Source organism: Falco punctatus (genome assembly GCF_963210335.1).
Source record: "Falco punctatus genome assembly, chromosome: 7".
NCBI classification, from domain to species: Eukaryota; Metazoa; Chordata; class Aves; order Falconiformes; family Falconidae; genus Falco; species Falco punctatus.
The window spans coordinates 72,796,169-72,814,426 of record NC_137587.1 but is presented as its reverse complement, the minus strand read 5'-3'; the positions used below and the strand labels follow the sequence as shown (position 1 = coordinate 72,814,426).

At 46.8% G+C, this 18,258-nt stretch overlaps 1 protein-coding gene across 1 annotated transcript in view; it reads right to left on the bottom strand.

The window, feature by feature from the left end:
* Positions 1–16,846, bottom strand: part of TRIP4 (thyroid hormone receptor interactor 4) — a 34,319-nt gene extending 17,473 nt beyond the window's left edge. Inside the window, exons 1-11 of the mRNA XM_080397125.1 lie at positions 16,532–16,846; positions 15,138–15,304; positions 14,787–14,923; positions 11,282–11,515; positions 10,277–10,355; positions 8,327–8,456; positions 7,805–8,020; positions 7,135–7,261; positions 6,207–6,394; positions 4,984–5,108; positions 4,076–4,167 (exon numbers count right to left, since the gene is read on the bottom strand). Coding sequence (XP_080253251.1) covers positions 4,076–4,167; positions 4,984–5,108; positions 6,207–6,394; positions 7,135–7,261; positions 7,805–8,020; positions 8,327–8,456; positions 10,277–10,355; positions 11,282–11,515; positions 14,787–14,923; positions 15,138–15,304; positions 16,532–16,617 — 1,581 coding nt within the window. The 5' untranslated portion in view covers positions 16,618–16,846. The remainder of the gene's footprint in view (positions 1–4,075; positions 4,168–4,983; positions 5,109–6,206; positions 6,395–7,134; positions 7,262–7,804; positions 8,021–8,326; positions 8,457–10,276; positions 10,356–11,281; positions 11,516–14,786; positions 14,924–15,137; positions 15,305–16,531) is intronic.
* Positions 16,847–18,258: the final 1,412 nt, after the last annotated feature.

Genomic DNA, 18,258 nt, shown 5'->3' with positions numbered 1-18,258 from the left:
GTGGCTTTGGTGCTGGCTGCTGATGAACCTGGACTGAATCATCAGCATGAGCAAACAGGGATTTCCTACTCCCAGCAAAATCCAACACAGATATCGGAGCTGGCAGTGCACACTTCTTCATCTTGCTAGCATTTGCAATTAAATTAATCTCAGCTTCCTTTAGATGCACTTGCTGCTCATGACAGTCCACAAAAACCTACATTTCCTCATAAAACAACTTCAGAAAGATGCTCAGATCTCTGAATTCGATCTTACAAGCTAGGGAAATGAACACTGCATAAAGCAATCCTGGGGGGAAAATGGACAAAATCATTGTAAAAAGGCAACAAGTTGGGAATTATAAATAGTTTGGAATATGGGAGCAGCAAAAAGCCAGTGAAATATAAAAGAAGCGCCATGGCACTGAGAACAGAGGTAAGTCTCTTGCCAATAGGTCTGAGAAACAGTGCTCCTGGAATACACTACCCTTCCTTTAGTGCCTCTGTGACCAAGCAGTGCCAGCAAACTGGGAGGAATTTATAGAGAACATAGCAAATTGTGAGGCTCCTCTATGGGAAGACTAAAAGCTAGTTATCTACAACACAATTTCCAAATTGCAAGAAGCTATTGTAAAGTTGCAGCCATTTTACCAATGCCTGAAGAACATACCCATGAAGAAAAAAGAGGAATTGTTAAAGAGAAAAGTTTGCAAGAGACCAGAACGTACTTTTCCACCACTGTTACAGGCAGTGGTAGAAGGGCGAGTATCTCCATTTAAGACCAAACTGCATATTAGTGGATGCTACCGAAGAAACACCCTACACTAGCCCCAGTGTCCTTTCCTCTTCTCCCTCCCAAGGCTTGCTCCCATCCAAGGCCAAATACTCCTGCAGATTCCATTGTATTCCAGTCTCAAAGCTCCCTCTGCTGCTCGTACTCCAACCTCCTCCCCTTTCTGCCCATGACTAAGAGACGCAACCTCATCAGAAATACCCTTTATCTCTAGTTTCAAGGTATCTCTCTCTGCTAAAAAACCTCACAGGGTTTGGGAAAGCTAGGAAAGCACTTCACAAGAAACAGCCCGCAGCTGCTGATGCCTCTCCAACCCTTCGTGGAAAGAAGATGCCCAGCAGCCTGGTGTGTCTTCCTCCTCTATCCCAAGGAATCCATTTATTCCATCTCACAAGATGGTCTTGGTTCACTATCAAGCCCTACATGGTCTGGTGATTTACATGGTCTGGTGATTCCCATATAGACCAAACCTGACTCCTACAAGAAGCAGTCGAGTGAACAGGCATCAAAGGGTATCAGGAACAGCTGTGCTGTGCTTGGTACTCAACATAGGCTTTGTAAGTTAATAAAACACACCCTAAGGAAAGCTGCTGCTCCAGATTTTGGGCATGGAGTCAGTCACAGCATCACAGACTCAGACCTCAGGAGGTCTCTAGTCCAACCTCCCGATCAAAGCAGGGTCAACACAGAATTCAGACGAGGCTTTGTCTTGTTGGATCTTAAAAATCGTCATGGGTAGAGACTGCACAAACCCTCTAGGCAATGCCTGCTCCATTCCTTGGCTGTCCTCATGGGGAATTTTTTTCTTAAGTCACATTGAACCCTCCCCTTTCAATTTATGACCTCTCTCAATTTATTGTCTCTCATCCTCTTGCTGTGTACATCAGCAAAGAGCCTGGCTCCCTCTCTCTGTAATCTCCTTGCAGGAAGTGGAATGTCTTTCTTCTTCCCCTGCCTCTCTTCAGAGGGCACATGCTCCAGCCCCCAACCATCCTGGTGGCCTCCACTGGATGCACTCGCAGTTTACCAACATCTTTTTTGCAACCACAGAATTCCAGATGTAGTTTGCAAAGAGGAGTAATTACTTCTACTGGCCATACTGGGCCATCATGCCACCAGACCTCCCTGCTGCCAGGGCTCCTGTTAGCTCGCTGGCTGCCAAGATCCCCAGTGCCTCTTCAGCAAAGCCACTCCCCAATACTGATGCAGGGGGTTAGTTCACCCCAGGTGCAGGGATTGGTGTTGAGCCTTCAGGAATATCATTCCAGCCCTTTCCTCCAGCCTGTCAAGGTTCCTCTGAATGGCAGCCCTGCTGCTGAACATACCCACTGCTCCCCCAAAGAGCAGCATTCGCAAACTCATTGTGGGGCACTCCACCTACCCCTCCAGGTCATGGCTAAATGTATTAAATAGAAGTTAGAGGAAAAAGCCCTGATAAACACCACTTCCCAAGAGATTATGAGGCAACCACCACTGCACTTTGAAGCCCGATGACCCAGCCAGCTGTTGACCCTTGAAGTCCACCCACCCAGACTATAATGCCTCATCTTGGATGCATGCATGCTGTAGGAGACCAAGCTAAAAGTTTGTACAAAGTAAAAGATATTCACCACTAACTACTGGATCACAGAAGGTCACTGGGTTAGTCAAGCATGATTTTACCCTTAGGTAAATCCATACTGGCTATTCCCAATGTCCTTCTCCTCCATGTGTCCAAAACTGGCTTCCAAGAGGAGCCGCTCTATGAATTTCCCACAGATAAAAGTGAAGCTGACCTGAAGTGTCCATGATCATCCCTCCTTCCCTTTTTAAAGATGGATGTAATTAAGTCACCTCCCTACAGTTATCAGGGTCCTATCCCGATCTCCATAACCTTTCCAAGGTAAGAGTGGCCTTACAAAGTCATGTACCACTCGGTACATTTGGGTGCACACCATCAGCATCCACAGGCTTGTATGCATGAGATTTCTCAAAAGATTCCTAATTCAATCTCCCTTCACTATGGGTAGTCCCTCTCCAATACCTCTAAGCACGAGACCTCTGGGAGATCTTGCTGGTGAAGCCTGAAGCGAAGAAGGCCTCAGTACCTCAAACTTAACCTGTGTTCCTGGTCACCAAATCACCTGCCTCATTCAGAAAAAGGCCACTTAAATGTCCCTTAACTGCCTTGGGAGTCTTGATCCACTGTAATCTCCAGCTGTCCCTCTCTCCCCTGTATCTCAGGGCTCTGGATGTCCTCTCTGCAGGGTCTCCATGAAGACCCTGCGGCTCTTCTCCTGCCTGGTGGGAGGGTGCTCACCTCTTCCCACAGTTCCTTCTCCTGATGACTCAGTGCCCCAACCAGAGCACAGCTTTCACCGGTGAGGCCACTGTGACCTCCAGCTCCAGGAAGAAGCACCAAGCAGTTCCAGCAGCTACAGACACCTCTGCTTGGGCCAAGCTACCCTCTCTTAGGTCAGGGTAGCTGATCCTGCTGGCACCTCAGGGCCAGGGACAAGGTCCCATGGCACACCACCACCACTGCTGCAGTGGTCCACATTTCCACACTGTCTTGAGTTTTCAGGTCCCTTCATATCCTCTGCGACACAAATCACTGCAATAACTGCAAAGCCTCTGATGGCTGTGCTCCGGGAGTGGTTTGCTGCATTCCAAAAGCAGCCAAACAGGTACTTGACCCTTCCTGTTCCAGAGTCCTCCCTGAGATGGGAAGATCAGCATTGTTACACCCAGGGGTAGCAAAAAGTTGCTGACTGGCTAGGCAAAACTTGGAGTAATTCCTTCTATTACAACCCCATGAAGCTTCTTCAAGAGAAACAATCAGCACTTTAGAAGCCATATCCAGGTAAGATGTAAGCTCCCAAGTTTGCCAAATGAGGATGAAACCCAGAAATTGACATTAATGCACTGGAGTCGCAGCAAGGGAAGCAATGACTGACATGTCATGCCCTTGCAGCATGGTCACTCAAGCTAGTCTTGGTTTAATCAAACAGGTGTCAGTGTTTATTGAAAAGGGTTTCAGAGTGGGTGAGAAACTCATTTCAACTAAACTACCTCACTGGCAGAGAGGCTGACGATGGATTTAGTCTGTGTTAGTCCACTGCTCCCTTCCACCCCTGCTGAAATGCATTTTCTATATATATTCTCCTTCTAGCCATACAAAACTGCATAATAGTTTTATCTCCTCTCAACACAGTCTAAAATCTCCATTCAATGTCTTCTCTAGAGCATCTCCTGGAGGAAGTTACACAACTTCAAGAGTTTGCTGGCTAACACAAGCTTGTAAAGGTTTATCTGCTATACTCACCTGCTCATTAAATTGCTCTTGTGATAAACAGTCGGTCATGTCCACACAGCCTAGGAGGCACCCCGAAGGATAATCGCTTGGAAAATCCACATCTGCATCAAAAGAAATATCTCTTCAGCAGGACCACATCCCCACACATGTAGCTGGGGTCTTCTAACCCCCAGATGCCTTTCCCTTTCCTCCATGCTATTCTACTTTTTGAGGTACAGGAAAACAAACAGCTATTTTAAAACCCTGTTGTTCTTTTTCCACCTCAGGATCTTCATCATGACAGACCTATGGTTGGGAGATGCAATTGTATATACATCTTTTCCTAGTCAGATTCTGACAGAGGAACATATAGTGCAGGAAGAGCTCTTTGCCCTGATGGGGAAGCAGACAATCCTTTTGTATAACATTTAAACTAGATGACGTGCAGGAACACTGCACAAACAGGCATGCAGTGCAGCCAACAGCATCCTACCCACATGACAGAATAACATCTTCCTGAGAACCTGTGACTCTTCAATCCTGATTTCTGCAAGGTCAGAATACATGAAAAGCCTTTAACATCACTGTAAACAGACTGAAGCACAAGCCACTTCACACACAAGCAGGCACACACTTGACAGCTTGTTGCTTGAGCCAAGAATAAAATAAAAGTCCTCTGCCATCAAAAGCTATCACAAGATTCAGGTGCAATTGAACAGTGTTTGTGCTTGGAGTACATGACCAGCTAAAGGATGGAGTTGAAGTCTGCCACCATAACCACTCAGCTGACAAAATGCAGAAAGGATGAAGAGAATTTCAAGAACAGAAGGTTGAAAAGTGAAGCGGTAATAACTGCTCAGCAGAGAGGGCTTTCTCACACTGCTCATTATGTGGCTCAATGTACCAAATAATACAAAGATCCAAGGAGAGAAGTTCACCTTTGCGGAGCAGCATTCTGTAGGTGGTCTCCAGTTCAGAGATTTCCTGAGGGGAAGGTCTTTTAGCAGTAGCTGCAATCCATAACCGCCCTCTATGAGATGTGTACCAGGTCCTGCCCTCCACCCTAGAGAACAAAGGAGAATTTATGACTTAAATTTCAGCAGAAATCACCCACATGGGCAGATTTTTCAATCGAATGTTTCGTTACGCAATTCCTGCTGCTAAGCTTTGCCCTAACTATTTAAACTCAAGCAACGTGTCAGGACTACAGAGAAAAGCTGAGATGGGCAACAAATAATGCCACAAGCAGAGCATGTCCTCACAGCTTTAAAGCAACAGCAAAAAAGGACATCAATCCCTTGCAAGTACAGCAGTATGCTAGACATGATCGTAGGACAATCTGCTCATACAATTCCCTTACAAGCTCAGAAAGTTCCACACAGTAAGCATGCAATCCAGGGAGCAATAACGGACCATGCATCTGTATGAAGCAGTCGTTAGCTGCAGCTCTCAACGACCCCAGAATGGACACTAGGCATCAATGCTGCAACTGTAGCGGAGTGGCTGGCAGCATCCCCAGACCGCCTGGGTGCAGAAGCTGGGCACGTTAAGATTTACAGTATCTTTAGCTTGGGAAGTGAAAAAAGTTTTGCTCTCCAAAATGAAAAATACTGTGATAGAAAGGGGAAAAAAGGCTAAAGAAGATTCTTTGTTCTATATTAATTGTGGGAAAGGTGAGTCAACATGCCAGGGATGCTGGGCTGAAGCAGATTATCTTTGTAACCCGATTCCCAGCCCAAAGGTGAAAAGTTTTACAAGGTTTCTTTTTAAACAACCCCCACTGCCACTGTTGGCTTCTTTATGATGTACAAAAAACCAGAAGAGCACATTTCACATTTTCAGCTTCTTTGCCTTTCAAATTCCAGAAAGGTATGCCCCCATTATATTGCAGAAGTCTCAGGCTCTCTCTAAATTTACCCACTGTGAAGAAACTTGTACCTTCTAGGTTAGCTACACTCATGAAAAGCAGGTTCACCAGCTTCTTAAACCATCAGTACACCAGACGAGGAAGCATGGCTTCCAAACTGGAAGCTATCAGTAGGTATCAGTTGCTGTACAAAGCAAGCGAGTCCACAATGCTCCTCTGAGGAACACAACTTTCCATCTGACCTACGAAACAAGAGCTGATCAGGATACATCACAGTTCAGGCCACCTCTTTACCTTTTGATTCCTCTTATGAGCAAGGAAGCCCAAGGCTGGTGCATGCTGAGGCACCAACCATCATCTGAGATCTCCTGCAACTCTCGATCCTGAATCCGCAACCTGTTCCGCTCCAAGCCAGACTCATTTCCAGCATCCATGGAACATACAGCTTTCCTGTGTGGGAGCAAACCAGTTTGGTCCACCCACTTCAGAGTGTTCAAAAGAAACAAGAAAAAGGTTAGCACCTCTCTAGGAATAATGTATATCAAGTGCAAATCCAATTTGAAGGTTTCCTGCATTTAAGGACAGAGGTATTACTCTTTTTGGGATCACTCTTCTTTCTTTGCAAGCTTGCTGTGCTTACACGCCATACTTTGGCAGTAGAAAAAGCAAGGTCATGCTCAGCTCTGTGCAGCTTTTCCTTTCTACACATCACAACTAAACTATGGATTTAAAAAATACATCTACCTGCTGGTATTTCAGAGCACTCACAGGAAGATACAATTTTCAAAGCATATCCACAGTCACCAACATTCAAAACTGGAAGTGTCCAACCTCCAAATGCTTAGCATACACCAAGAACACGACAATTAAAGTAGAATAAGAGGATAGAGATTACGCCCTTCGGAAACTGGAAATCTGGCAGAAAAGGCTTCATAAATTGAGCTGAAAAAGTGCCAGAACCTTAGGCTGACCCTGAGAAATTCTTCACCATTCCTGAAAAGGAGGCAGGAGACTAAAACTCAGATAAACCAAACCTACCAAGAGCCAGGAGCAGAGCAGGGAATTGGCAAACCTTCTTTGTCCCCAACTCAGATGGCTAACAAGCATCTCAGACACAGGGGAGGACAGAAGCACTACAACCATACTAGAATTCACAATTCTTAAGCTCAGCTCTCCCAAAGTTAGTCATTACTCTGAAATAAATCATTCAACCCATACTGACCAAAGGAGCAGGCTGAAGAAGACGGGGATTCACTAAAACACCAGAACTCAGAGTTGTCTTTGCTTCTGGGCCCCCAGCTGGCTTGCTCAGTGTACCACAATTAATGGCTTCAATGGTTTCATCCAGTCTGCAAGCATAAATAAGAGCCATGAAAATTCCCTGCTTCCCCTGGCACCATCTCCCTTTTCCTGCACAAACACTTCTGACCCAAAGCATTTTTTCACCACCTCCCCTAACTATATTATTTCCTTGCTCAGTCTGATTTCTAATTTGAACAGTGACTCTTCTCCACCACAGAAACCCAGCTTGGTTTGAATTTGAGATTAATTGCTTCTGTTGGGGCCTTCTGCAGCATCTTTTTCCAGGGCAGCTTTCTCTTTGACAGACATGCCAGCCACTCAAACCCCACGCAAGCGTTGCAGTTGGCCTTAGGGGAGGGTCCCAGCAGAGCTGTGCTGAAAGAGATGATATGCTGCAAGCCAGAAAGACCCTCAAGGAGCTAAAGAACACAAACACAAAACTGTATCCTAGTGTCGGAGGTGCCCTTGAAGGGATCAGCTTGCTCAGCTTTCCTTACACCTGCTCTGCCAGATTCAGCCAGACCACTATCCATAACAGTTTTCACCTCTCTGCTCTTGGGCATGCCTTCACACTGCCAGTTCTCACTCACTTGCTGTGGTATTCAGCCATGCTGTCGTCTTCCTCCAGGATCTGCCTGCCAGCAAAGTCAATGGTGATTTTTCTGGAAAGCCTAGAGGCATGACGCAGCTCACGCAGCTCCTGCTCTCTCTTCTGGAGGGCTTCCCTTTCCTGCTTGGACAGCCACTGGTTGGAGTCCATGGCAAAGTAATCTGATTCATCATCAATGACCTGAGTTCGACGTACGCTGGTGAGAAACAACCACAATGGCAGAAGATGAGCACAGCAGGACAGTGACACAGTGCTGACTGCCCCAAACCTACCAGCTTCCTTCTGTTCCCTCTAGAGAGCTGGACTGTCAGGGACACAAAGAAGGACATGCAAATGGGACCCATTAGAGGAGTTCACTCTTGTTCCACCAAACATCAGCATTAAGGTGACTGTAGCTACAGTCCAGGTTTTAGAAGGAACTCTCTAACATTCCTGTTAGAGGCAGCTTAGCCTGCCAGATAGTTTATGCTATTTCATGATAGTCTCACAGCTAGTATCTTACCTTGTCCTGTCAAATTCCAACAACTTGTCTTTGTGTTTCACAGCCATCTCCAGACCTGCTTTGAGTCTAGCTTCTTGTTGAGGCAGTAAGTCTTTGCTTATGGTATCCAAATTCCCTGAACTTTCAGCACCTGAGATGAAAAACAGGTCACAGCTCAATAATCAGTTGTTTGAAACCCAGTATCAGTGGGCCTGGCTGCAGAAATGCCCCCTAAAAGAAAACGTCACTTAAGGAGCTGAAAGAAGAATTTTGCACCAAAATCAGCACCTTTCCAAAGCAAGTTCAAGCCCCGATTTTCCCTCTAGCCCCTTTCACAGACCCCTTCCTCCAAAGAGAAGGAAGCATTTAAATACTATAGTGACATCATCTAAGTAGTGTTTAGAGAGGTCGTCTTGGTCCTTGATTCTCCTTGCCCCTTCCCTAACAATTTGGGCAGTCTAAATTCTGCCCATCACCAGCCACAGGCATTCAGTCCCCTCCTAAAAGCCAAATTCTCTCCTGAGTGTTGTCACCTCCACAAAGAGACTTGGTCACAACAGAGCTGACAATTGCTAGTTACATACAGAGCAATCTATCTGTCGGCTGCTATATGAGCCTCTTAAAAATTATATTCTCCCTCAACACACCTCAGCAAGTTTTTCAGACCAGCTACTGTTAAGAGATGGAGAAATCTATTCCCAGCAACTATCTCTTCTTTCTTACCATTTCTGGCAAGGGGCCAAAACCCAAACAAACAAACAAAAGGGAACAAAAAAAAAAAAAAAAAAGGTTTGCATCAAAGCCACAATGGAACAAACCAATGTATTTCACAGAAGACACCACAAAGGCTAACATGTTTATTTTAGGGAAATGAAAAAAGCTTGTATTTCCCTGTTGGTGCTGATCCACATTTTTTCAGTTCCAAGACAAATAACTAACCACATTTCAGCTTTCGCCTACATAGATAATGCACAAAGCAAGACCTGGCAAGGGCAGAAGGGAAGAACGATAAAATGGGTAAGAAAGAAAAGGAGATCCTGAAGTATGTCAGGATCTCTACGGGAAGATTACAAACAGACTGACTCTGTGGTCAGCTGTTACTCTCAAGGACTTACAAGATCTCCTGCCATCTCAGCAGCTCTAAAGAGAAGTTGACACAGACCCAGAGTAAATATTTTCTCAGTTCTTCAGCAAAGTGTATTTTTCAACCAAGAACACTGTGACCTTGGCTATATTTCAGCTAAACTCAGACAAACACTCCCACAATGCACAGGTCTTTGCTGGGGGACTGGGTATTATTTCCTCTTGCTTTCCTTGGCTCTATTCCTATTTTTAGCTCATAAGATAAGTGTTAGACAAGAAGAGTCATTAGAAAATATTAACCACCACCTCTCTAGACCCAGCAAATCAGATAGCAGCACTTCATCTTCCACAGCACACATTCCACATGAGACTTATCCTAATTTTCACGGACTTCACAATGATCAAGTTCACGTGATTGATTCAGGAATGCCTAACGAGCAGCCTTGGGGCCTCTGGGTAAGGACATTATATGGTTGCCATTTGACACTCGCAGTTATCACCTCTGCTGAAGTCCAGTAACGCTCATGATTGCTTGCAGAGAGGATACAAAGAGCCAACTTCCCAGCCATCCTTTTAATGCCTACCACGTAGCAACGAGGGCAAGCAGCTCAGTGAAATCTGAAGCAAATAAAGTTCACAAACTGTCCTGGCAATTTAAACCCCTGAGAAACATTCAGGCATCAGCTCCCAAGAAAGAATTACCTTTAGACTTTGCCAGCAATTCTTTATAATTTGGGTGAATGTATGTCAACAATTGACACATCAGGACGGACACACTCTCATTCCTACACAAGACCAAGGCAAGTATAGCACAGTGAGGCAGAGCAGCTCCTGCTGTTGCATAATTGATGGGATTCACTACTTGACAGGTATGTCATTGCTACTGACCTGCCATGAGCTTCTTCAGCAACTTCTGGCTCTTGTTTGAGTCCCGTTGAAGAATGTCCTGCTCTTCTTTAGTGCACACCTAAGAAAAAAAAGAAAATTTAGACTTATGAAGGACATCACCTGCTTGACCAATTTCAGAGCCTCAGACAACAGCTCAGGGTTAAGCTGTTTAAAATGGCCAAGACAGTCCACACCTTCCCTTCAGTGTTATTTATACAGGGAGAATCCTGACAGTTTGTTCTTTACTAAAAGCAACCCATGAGAAATGTACAGCTTGGTCTTTCTGTGGGTGAGTACACTGCTAGGTGATCTCAAAGGATGAGAACTGCAACCAGAACCTCCCCGAGCAATGCTTAATACAGAGGTCCCCTCTCTTGGCTGGCCACTTGGAGTTAAACAGATCTTCAAAAATAGCAACCAATCTGATTTAAAACATTTTATTCATCCAACCAGTATTTTCCTCTCCTTAAGTTAACTTTATTTAATCTGCCATCATTAACTTGCTCCCTTTCTCCAAAATGTGCCCTTTCAACCAAACGCAGGGTGTAACAGGTATGCCAAATGAGGCATGCCACACAAGTGTTGAAGTCAGCACACTAGCCCTGGCCATGTCTTCTGCCCCTTACAAGGCTGCCAGAGCTGTGCTCAGGGTGAAGGCTGAAGCCTTGCACAAATTTTGGATGTTAGTGTGATGCACTGGACAGCCACAAGATACTGTCATAAATCAGGCAAGCAACAAAGTGATGTAAATTATGAGGGAAACCTCTTCACGCTCTGATGTGGCACATAATAAAAGAAACACAAAGTGACTTAAAGCCACAGCAGTTCTCCTTCCCCTAGGAGGAGAAGACCACACAGGCTCTTTCCTGCCCAGGTTCACAGCTTGGATAACTTTGCTAGAGGAACTTTGATCTGAGAGGCTAATTCAGCCCCATGCCATTTCAAGGCCCTGAGTGTACTACACCACATTCAAACACAGCAAATAAAATACACCTCATTACTAACCAGAGCACCACAGAACAAGCAGGGTCCAGAGCCCTCCTGCTCACAGACAATGCGCCCGCAAACCAAGCAGTTGTTGATGAGCTTGTGCTTCTGGCCCAGGCATTCGCAGGCATGACGCCCAGGGATCAGGACAGCCAGCTTGTCTTGCCCCTCCTTGGTATACAGGCTAACGTATTTGGTCTTCTTCTTAGAGGAACTGCTACTGCTGCTGATTCCGCTGCTGTTCTCCTGTGCCTGAAAAGCAAAAAAAAACAACAACCAAACAACAAACAAACTGTATTTGCAGTACAACACTGGCAGCAAAGAGAAAGCACTGACCCTTGAACAGGCTGGGGAGCCTCAGACAAGTGTTATTCTGCCTGACTGGAAGGAAACTTGGACCAGTCCCCAGATTCAATGGAAAGACAAGCTTAGACCTGCCAGAAAAGGTCCAAGGAAGCTAAACAAAGCAAGGACATAAGGATGTTGCTGATGCACTTGATGTTTGCTGCCTCTGAAAGCTAAAACTACTTGGATCTAGAAGGCAGGTCCTTCAGACCTGCCATATCAACTCACAGGTGTTTAACAGCTTCGAACACCAACTCAGCTACTCCCAGATTTCAAGGGCTATTAAATTATAGCAATGCCCTGTTTGTTTGAAGTCCTGTGTGCACCTGTCCCCAGAAACAAAGCTGTTGGTGGCAGCAGGGCCTCTTCATTCACAGCCAGTTCACCACACAGCATTTCTTGCTTTCCACCTGGCACAGCCACCTGAGAAGAGGTTTCCCAGGCACCACACGTTCATTTATTTAGCTGTAAAGTAAATTCTTCTCCTTATTTCATGACTTGGCATCAGTGATTCTGTGATTCACCTCTCTGAATTTCAGTCAGGGACTGCACTGGGTCAGGCCGAAGTAGAGAAACCCCAAACAGAAACAAAGCAAGGTATTTTAGATGAGGGCTGGATTAATAATCTAATAGTGAAATTCTGTTTTCTCCCTCAGACCCTACACCTTAATCAAAGAAACAAATAGTTCCTCCTCCCACCCGACATCACCAGCAGGTACCGGCTGAGAAGTGAATTGTTGAGAAGTTAATTGCAGGAATTAATTACAGCACAGAAATAATTCCAGGAGAACAGAACAAAGCCAATAGCTACCATTTTTCTGGCAATACTCAAAAACAGATGCTTTGGGAAGTAAGCACAAACAGACTCCAGGCACAAACCTGTCTTGTAACACTAGATGAGACATTTCAACCATGAATTGCATGCCAGTCATGACCAAGGAAGACTAGGACTTACTACCCTTATTTATTTCAGCAAGCAGCCCTCCAATATAAATGCACTCTCTGGCCTTTAGTTGTCATATCTGCGACACGTTTGAAAATCCGCTTGTGGCGCAAGTGCAGGCGCTTCTTTGCCTCTCCTCTCCACAGTCTCTCTTGACAATAGAAAAGAGGACTTCTTGGAAACCCTTTCCCAGAAAGCCTGTTTTCATTCACCACAGAATGACAAATCGCTCTCTCTGCCTGCTACATGCTGGAAGATCACTCCCGCTCCCTAACCCACACCCCTCAGCTAGCATTGCTTCTACGTCCCACATCCTCTCATGCTGCTTTTCTTGATGATGGTGGCATGCTGTGGTATTAAGACATCTCGTCTTGGACTCTTTTTACCTGCTCTCAATAGCAGCAGGCTACTAGTTTAGTAACAGGCAGATGCAGCACTTCCATTTTCCCCAGTTCTGCCCAACTGGTTTTACTGCCACCGCCAGGTCCAAACACTACTGTTACGAAATAGAATGTTACTGTCCATTTTTAACCCTGCAGTTCAAAAAATTTGGGTTTTTTTTTATTGTACAAACACTTTTACAAACATTTTAAGCATTTGCAGCCTCCCTGCTACAAAAACTTTAACTTAAAAACATAAATTTAAGTTCCACTATTTATTCAGGTGCAACCCTGACTCTCAGGATTTGGATGTTGCTCAGTCAGGGCTGCACATGGATAAGTCATGGCATTTAATCCTGGGAAGTGCAACATGCTCAGTGTTTATAGCATGAAGGACTCCACTGCAAGTCTAACAAAGCATACTGCACACCCACACACTTATTTCTGCAGAGCACACGCTTGTGCTCAGACAGCAACAGCATGATCTGCTGTACTTGATGCCACCTGGGACCATAGTCATACAGTTGGATCTATACCTAAGGAAGGAGCTTGGTTCCCAGCCAGTAGCACTGAGGCAAAACCCACTACACCGGAAATAAAATCCAGAAACTCAGCCTAGGAAATCCAAACAACATTTAACAGCTAAGATCGTCATATTTGATGCACTGACTGCAGGAAATTGTTCTTCTGAATAAAAGACAAGTCTGCTGCAAAAAGTTAGTTAACTATCACAGAGAAAGGCAACTACTGCTTGCTGCATGGCCTTCCGCTGCTTGAAAATGGCAGGTTTTCTTGGTGTTTAGCATTTCTGTGCTCTTATTTTGCAGTTTCTTTCATTGCAACTCAGACTGTTTATGAATACTGCCAAAAAAAAAGTCTCCACAAAATCAAACAACATCTCAATCTCACTAAAGGTGCAGGAGTGGAGGTGAACAGGAGAGGGAAATGGTGCTGCTGCTCAGTGGAAAGGCACTCACTACAGCCCTCAAATTCCTCTGTCTAGCACCCAAGGCTTCCTCTCTGAAGCAGCACGAAATACTTCAGCTGCCAATTAAAAAGCTTTATTCAGCATGAGTGAAAAGTTTTAAATATAGCGAGGAATGTTCTGCCTACTTGGTGGCTTCCTTAATTGCTCAACTTCACAACTCTGCTTTAAAGAAATACATTTTATTACTAATTACAGCATCTACTTCCATTGTCTGCTCTCTCATCCAGGCTTCTTCAGCAGGGTGGAGTAAAATCCATTTTGCCATAGTCACTATCTTTTTGGCCATATAATACATCCTGTTAGAGACAGAAATAATACAGTCTTTCTCCCTGTCCTCATATTATTTCCTCACAGCACTGAGACTCCCAGGGACACACACAAGGTATGAGCACAGCCCATCCAAATCTGCAGTCAGCTTTGAACAGTTGATGCATGGGAACAGCCACCCCTCTCATTGCAAGTGGGTGACTGTACAGCTCGCGGACAGTGTGGGACCCTCACCTACCCAATGGCTGCCAAACTATTTGCTCAGGTTATAGCTTTTGGCTGCCATGCTGCATGCTATCTACGAGTGAACGAAGACACACAAATGTATATATCTCAGAAGGTGTATGGTATATAAGACAAGACAGGGTTTGCAGGGGGAGGCCAGCATTTATTAGACCCTATGACATAACCAGGAAACACAAACATGCTTTCAGGTACATAATCCCCTTCAAAGGATTCGGATCTCTGAAAGCCTATTTCTGCTCTCCAGTCACATCTTTTGTTAGTGTTTGATATTACCTTTCCCCACAACCCGGGTTCAAAGTGTGCCCTCACCACACAGTGACATGCAGCCTGCCCATGCATCCCAGACGCTCTCACCTTGGCCAGGTCAAGGGGGGTTTTTACTTCCTCTACATGTGCGCTTGGCTCAGCATATGCAGATGTGTCCTGCTTGTTCCTTCCTTTGCGTTTACCCTTTTTCGCTTGGTCTCCAGCCCGAGGCACTTCAGAAGTCTCTGGAAATACGCGTAAGCACAAAGAAAGGCTGGGTAACTACCAACATGAGAAAGATGTCCCTGAACTCTTACTTGGGGAATGAAAATGGGCTTTACACTGTCACAATGAACAGAAACAATCACGGGCATTCATGGCACGTAACTGTTTATAAACAGAATAAGCAAGACAAGCTCATTTGAGACTTTAATTCCTTCCCCAACCCGTACCACTCACCATCCTTTTTCCGATAGGCTGGCAGAGGCTCAAGAGGCAGCTGGGAGGATTTCCGCCACCTGGCCAGCAGTTCTTCTACAAACCAGCTCTTCTTTCCATCAGTCCCCTGAATGAGGTCAACAACGTACTCCCGGATCTCATCCTCGTTTGTTATTGACAAGATATACCTGCAAGAGGGTGGGATGGAGAAAAACAGGTCAGGAGGCTTTTTTTTTTTTTTTTTTTTTTTTAATGAGGAAACCAATGGTCTAATCACACACATACGCAATTTATCTCTCCTCTTCAGATTATTATGTCATAGAGTTCATTACCTGGTGTGCAAAGAGCCGGTATCACACAGAGAGCAGAGATATTATTTACTGCATGTCTGCGGAGAGATGGATGCTGGGTGGTAAATCCACAAAGCCAGCACGCCTCTTAAGACATAGTAAACCACTTCATATACTTTGAACAATTGTTTACTGTTATGTTCAGTCACATTTAATTCTTATTGGTTCTTACAAGCTTTGTCTGCATTTAAGGGTATAACACTTTTTTTCACTGCCATGTTCTGTGGGGAGGGGGCTTTGTTAGCTGGGGGCTTTCCTTGCTCCAGGGTGGATTGTTTAGTATGCTAATTAGGATAGTTCACACATAGGTCAGGTAATTTTCTTTTTGGTGTCATTAACCATCTGGTTATCTTTAAGCTTATCTTGTTATACCCCAGCTTGCTGTATTTGCGGTCTCTATCCCTTCTCCCAAAGCCTTGTTTTGTTAACTGTTTGTAACATCCCCTGTTTTTCAAATTTGTTCTCATTTTTCATTATAGATGTTTACATATTTTGTCTAAATTTCAAGTAATGTAACAGACTGGCCTTCTGTTAACCACCTATCCAGCAAGACGGTCGACTACAAGACCAGGTTTCTGTAGAGACCACCGTAAGAAATGGGGTTATGAGTCAAATTTTGTGATGGGTTTAAGAGAGACACTTTGGAAATGTCTTGTGGCTGCTTCACTGAAAAAGAAGTAAGGTAAAATATCTTTCTCCTCCAGTTCCAGCGTAGAGTGACGTACCCCACAACACCACACAATTCACCACGAGACGCCGGTTCCCACCGGAAAAAATTAAAATCGCACAACCCAAGGAAACAGCGGCGCGCCCTCCCTCGCCCACCCACCGGGGCCCCACGGGCCCCGCCGCCGCCCCCCGGTCCCCTGACGGTGCCCCAGCCGCGGGACGCCCCAGCAGCCGCTCTGCAGACACCATCTCCCCTCAGCGCTGCCCGAGCGGGACCTGGCGGCGACGCGAAGGGCCACCAAGGCCCGCCACAGCAGACAGGCGGAAGGGACCGGCAGGGCCCCGGCGGAGGGAACGGCCCCAAGCGGCTCCCGCCACGGCTCCAGCCCCGCTCACCTCACGACCTCCTCGCCCACGTCCAGGCCGAAATCCCCGCGCAGGTGCTGGATGCACCAGGCCAGGAGCGGGCCGCGCGCCGCCATCTCCCGCGCGGGGGAAGGCGAACGGCGCCGCACCGCACCGCCACTGCCCGCCCCCCCCCGGCAACGCGCCCGCCGCGCCGCCGTTCCGGCGCCGCAGGGACCTCCCCGCGCTGGAGGCGAGCGGAGGCGGCCCTTGGCCCCGCCGCGGCGCTGAGGAAGCGGGGCAGGCAGGTGAGCTGAGGCCGGAGGAGCGGCAGCAGACCCTGCCTCCGCTGAGGTTCTCCCCAGGCCCGGCTGGGAGGGAGGAGGCCGAGCCGGCCGCACGGAGGGCTCGGGGGCACAGGGAAGGTGCCCCAGGCTTCCCGCTGCGCTCCACCGCGTACCTGAGCTGCCTCCTCCGTCCAGCCTGAGGGGAAGGGGCGAGGGCTCTATCAGGACAAGACCAGGCCCCCCCCAGCCCGCACCCTGCCGGGCTTGCAAGGGCTGAGCTCGGGGCTGGGCCCTGTGTGCCTTCCCTGCCACAGGCAGGGCCGAGGTTCGAATCCCCAGAGTACTGCCTGCACCCTCCCCTCCACAGCCCCGCACAGATCTGATCTCGCCTGCAAACTATTTAATCAGAGCTTTTTCTTGCCCACAGACAGGTTCCCCGTGTCCCTGAATCTCTTCACCCCCACACTCACAAGGTACAGACGGTCCCAGCACTCTGCCAAAACGACCCCTGGCTCCAAAACCCTCTCCCTTCCCTCTGCCCGCAGTCAGGAAACGGCTGCAGAGCCAGCACTTCCCTCGCTTGGAGAACAACTCCTCTGAAGTCAAAGGCCACAAGTGGTGTAAGTTTGCATGGAAGAAAATATGCAGCTCGCCAGTCTATGTAGGCTTGCAGGGAGAGGAGGGAATAGTTAAGGTTAGGCTTAGGCTTTGTGTGTCACAGTCCACTCTAAAAAACTAAAACACACCCCAAACAGAGCAGAAAAATATTCTTCTTAGCTCACGTTTCACATATGCCAGCACTGCAAGGTAGAAGGGAATGGAGAACTACGCTATCATTGGAAAAAAAAAAAAAAAAAGCCAGCACTAAAAGCCTGATTAAGCAAAGACACATTAGGATGAACATTAAGAGATAAAGGCAGCGATAACTACTGGAAAAGGAGGGAATGTATGTGGGACCAACAGCTGCTGAGACATTGGATGTACTGGAGAACAAAATGTTTTCTTAGAAAAAATGCAGCTCCAGCTGTGTATCAGTGAGGATCATTGCCTGGGCCAAGGCAAAAGCCCCCAGACCCAGCAGCTGCCAGACTAGGGCGCAGTGAGACCCTCAGCTGCCTGCACAGCTCACATCATGTTCACAGGGTGCAGCTGCCACAAAGGAGCCTCGCATCAGGGAGACTGTGATTTAATTTGCCATTACACGATCTTTGACTGAAACTGGGGGTGCCTGGCCTTCCACCCGCCACCCCACCCCATCCCATCCCATCCCCCCCCCGCCATGTGCTGCTTAGTTAAATCTTCCTACAGCAAGACTTTGTTTGCACGTCAGAGGGAGCTCCAGGCATAGCCTGGAGGCAGGAGAAAACCGGTGATGCCATCCTTTCGTCCTAGTTGCTGGGCTCCATGCCTAGCTAGGCTCCCAAGCTTGCCTCGGTGTCCCTCCTGGCATGCTATCCTGCTCACCAGGGACCTGGATTACCCTCTGGCACT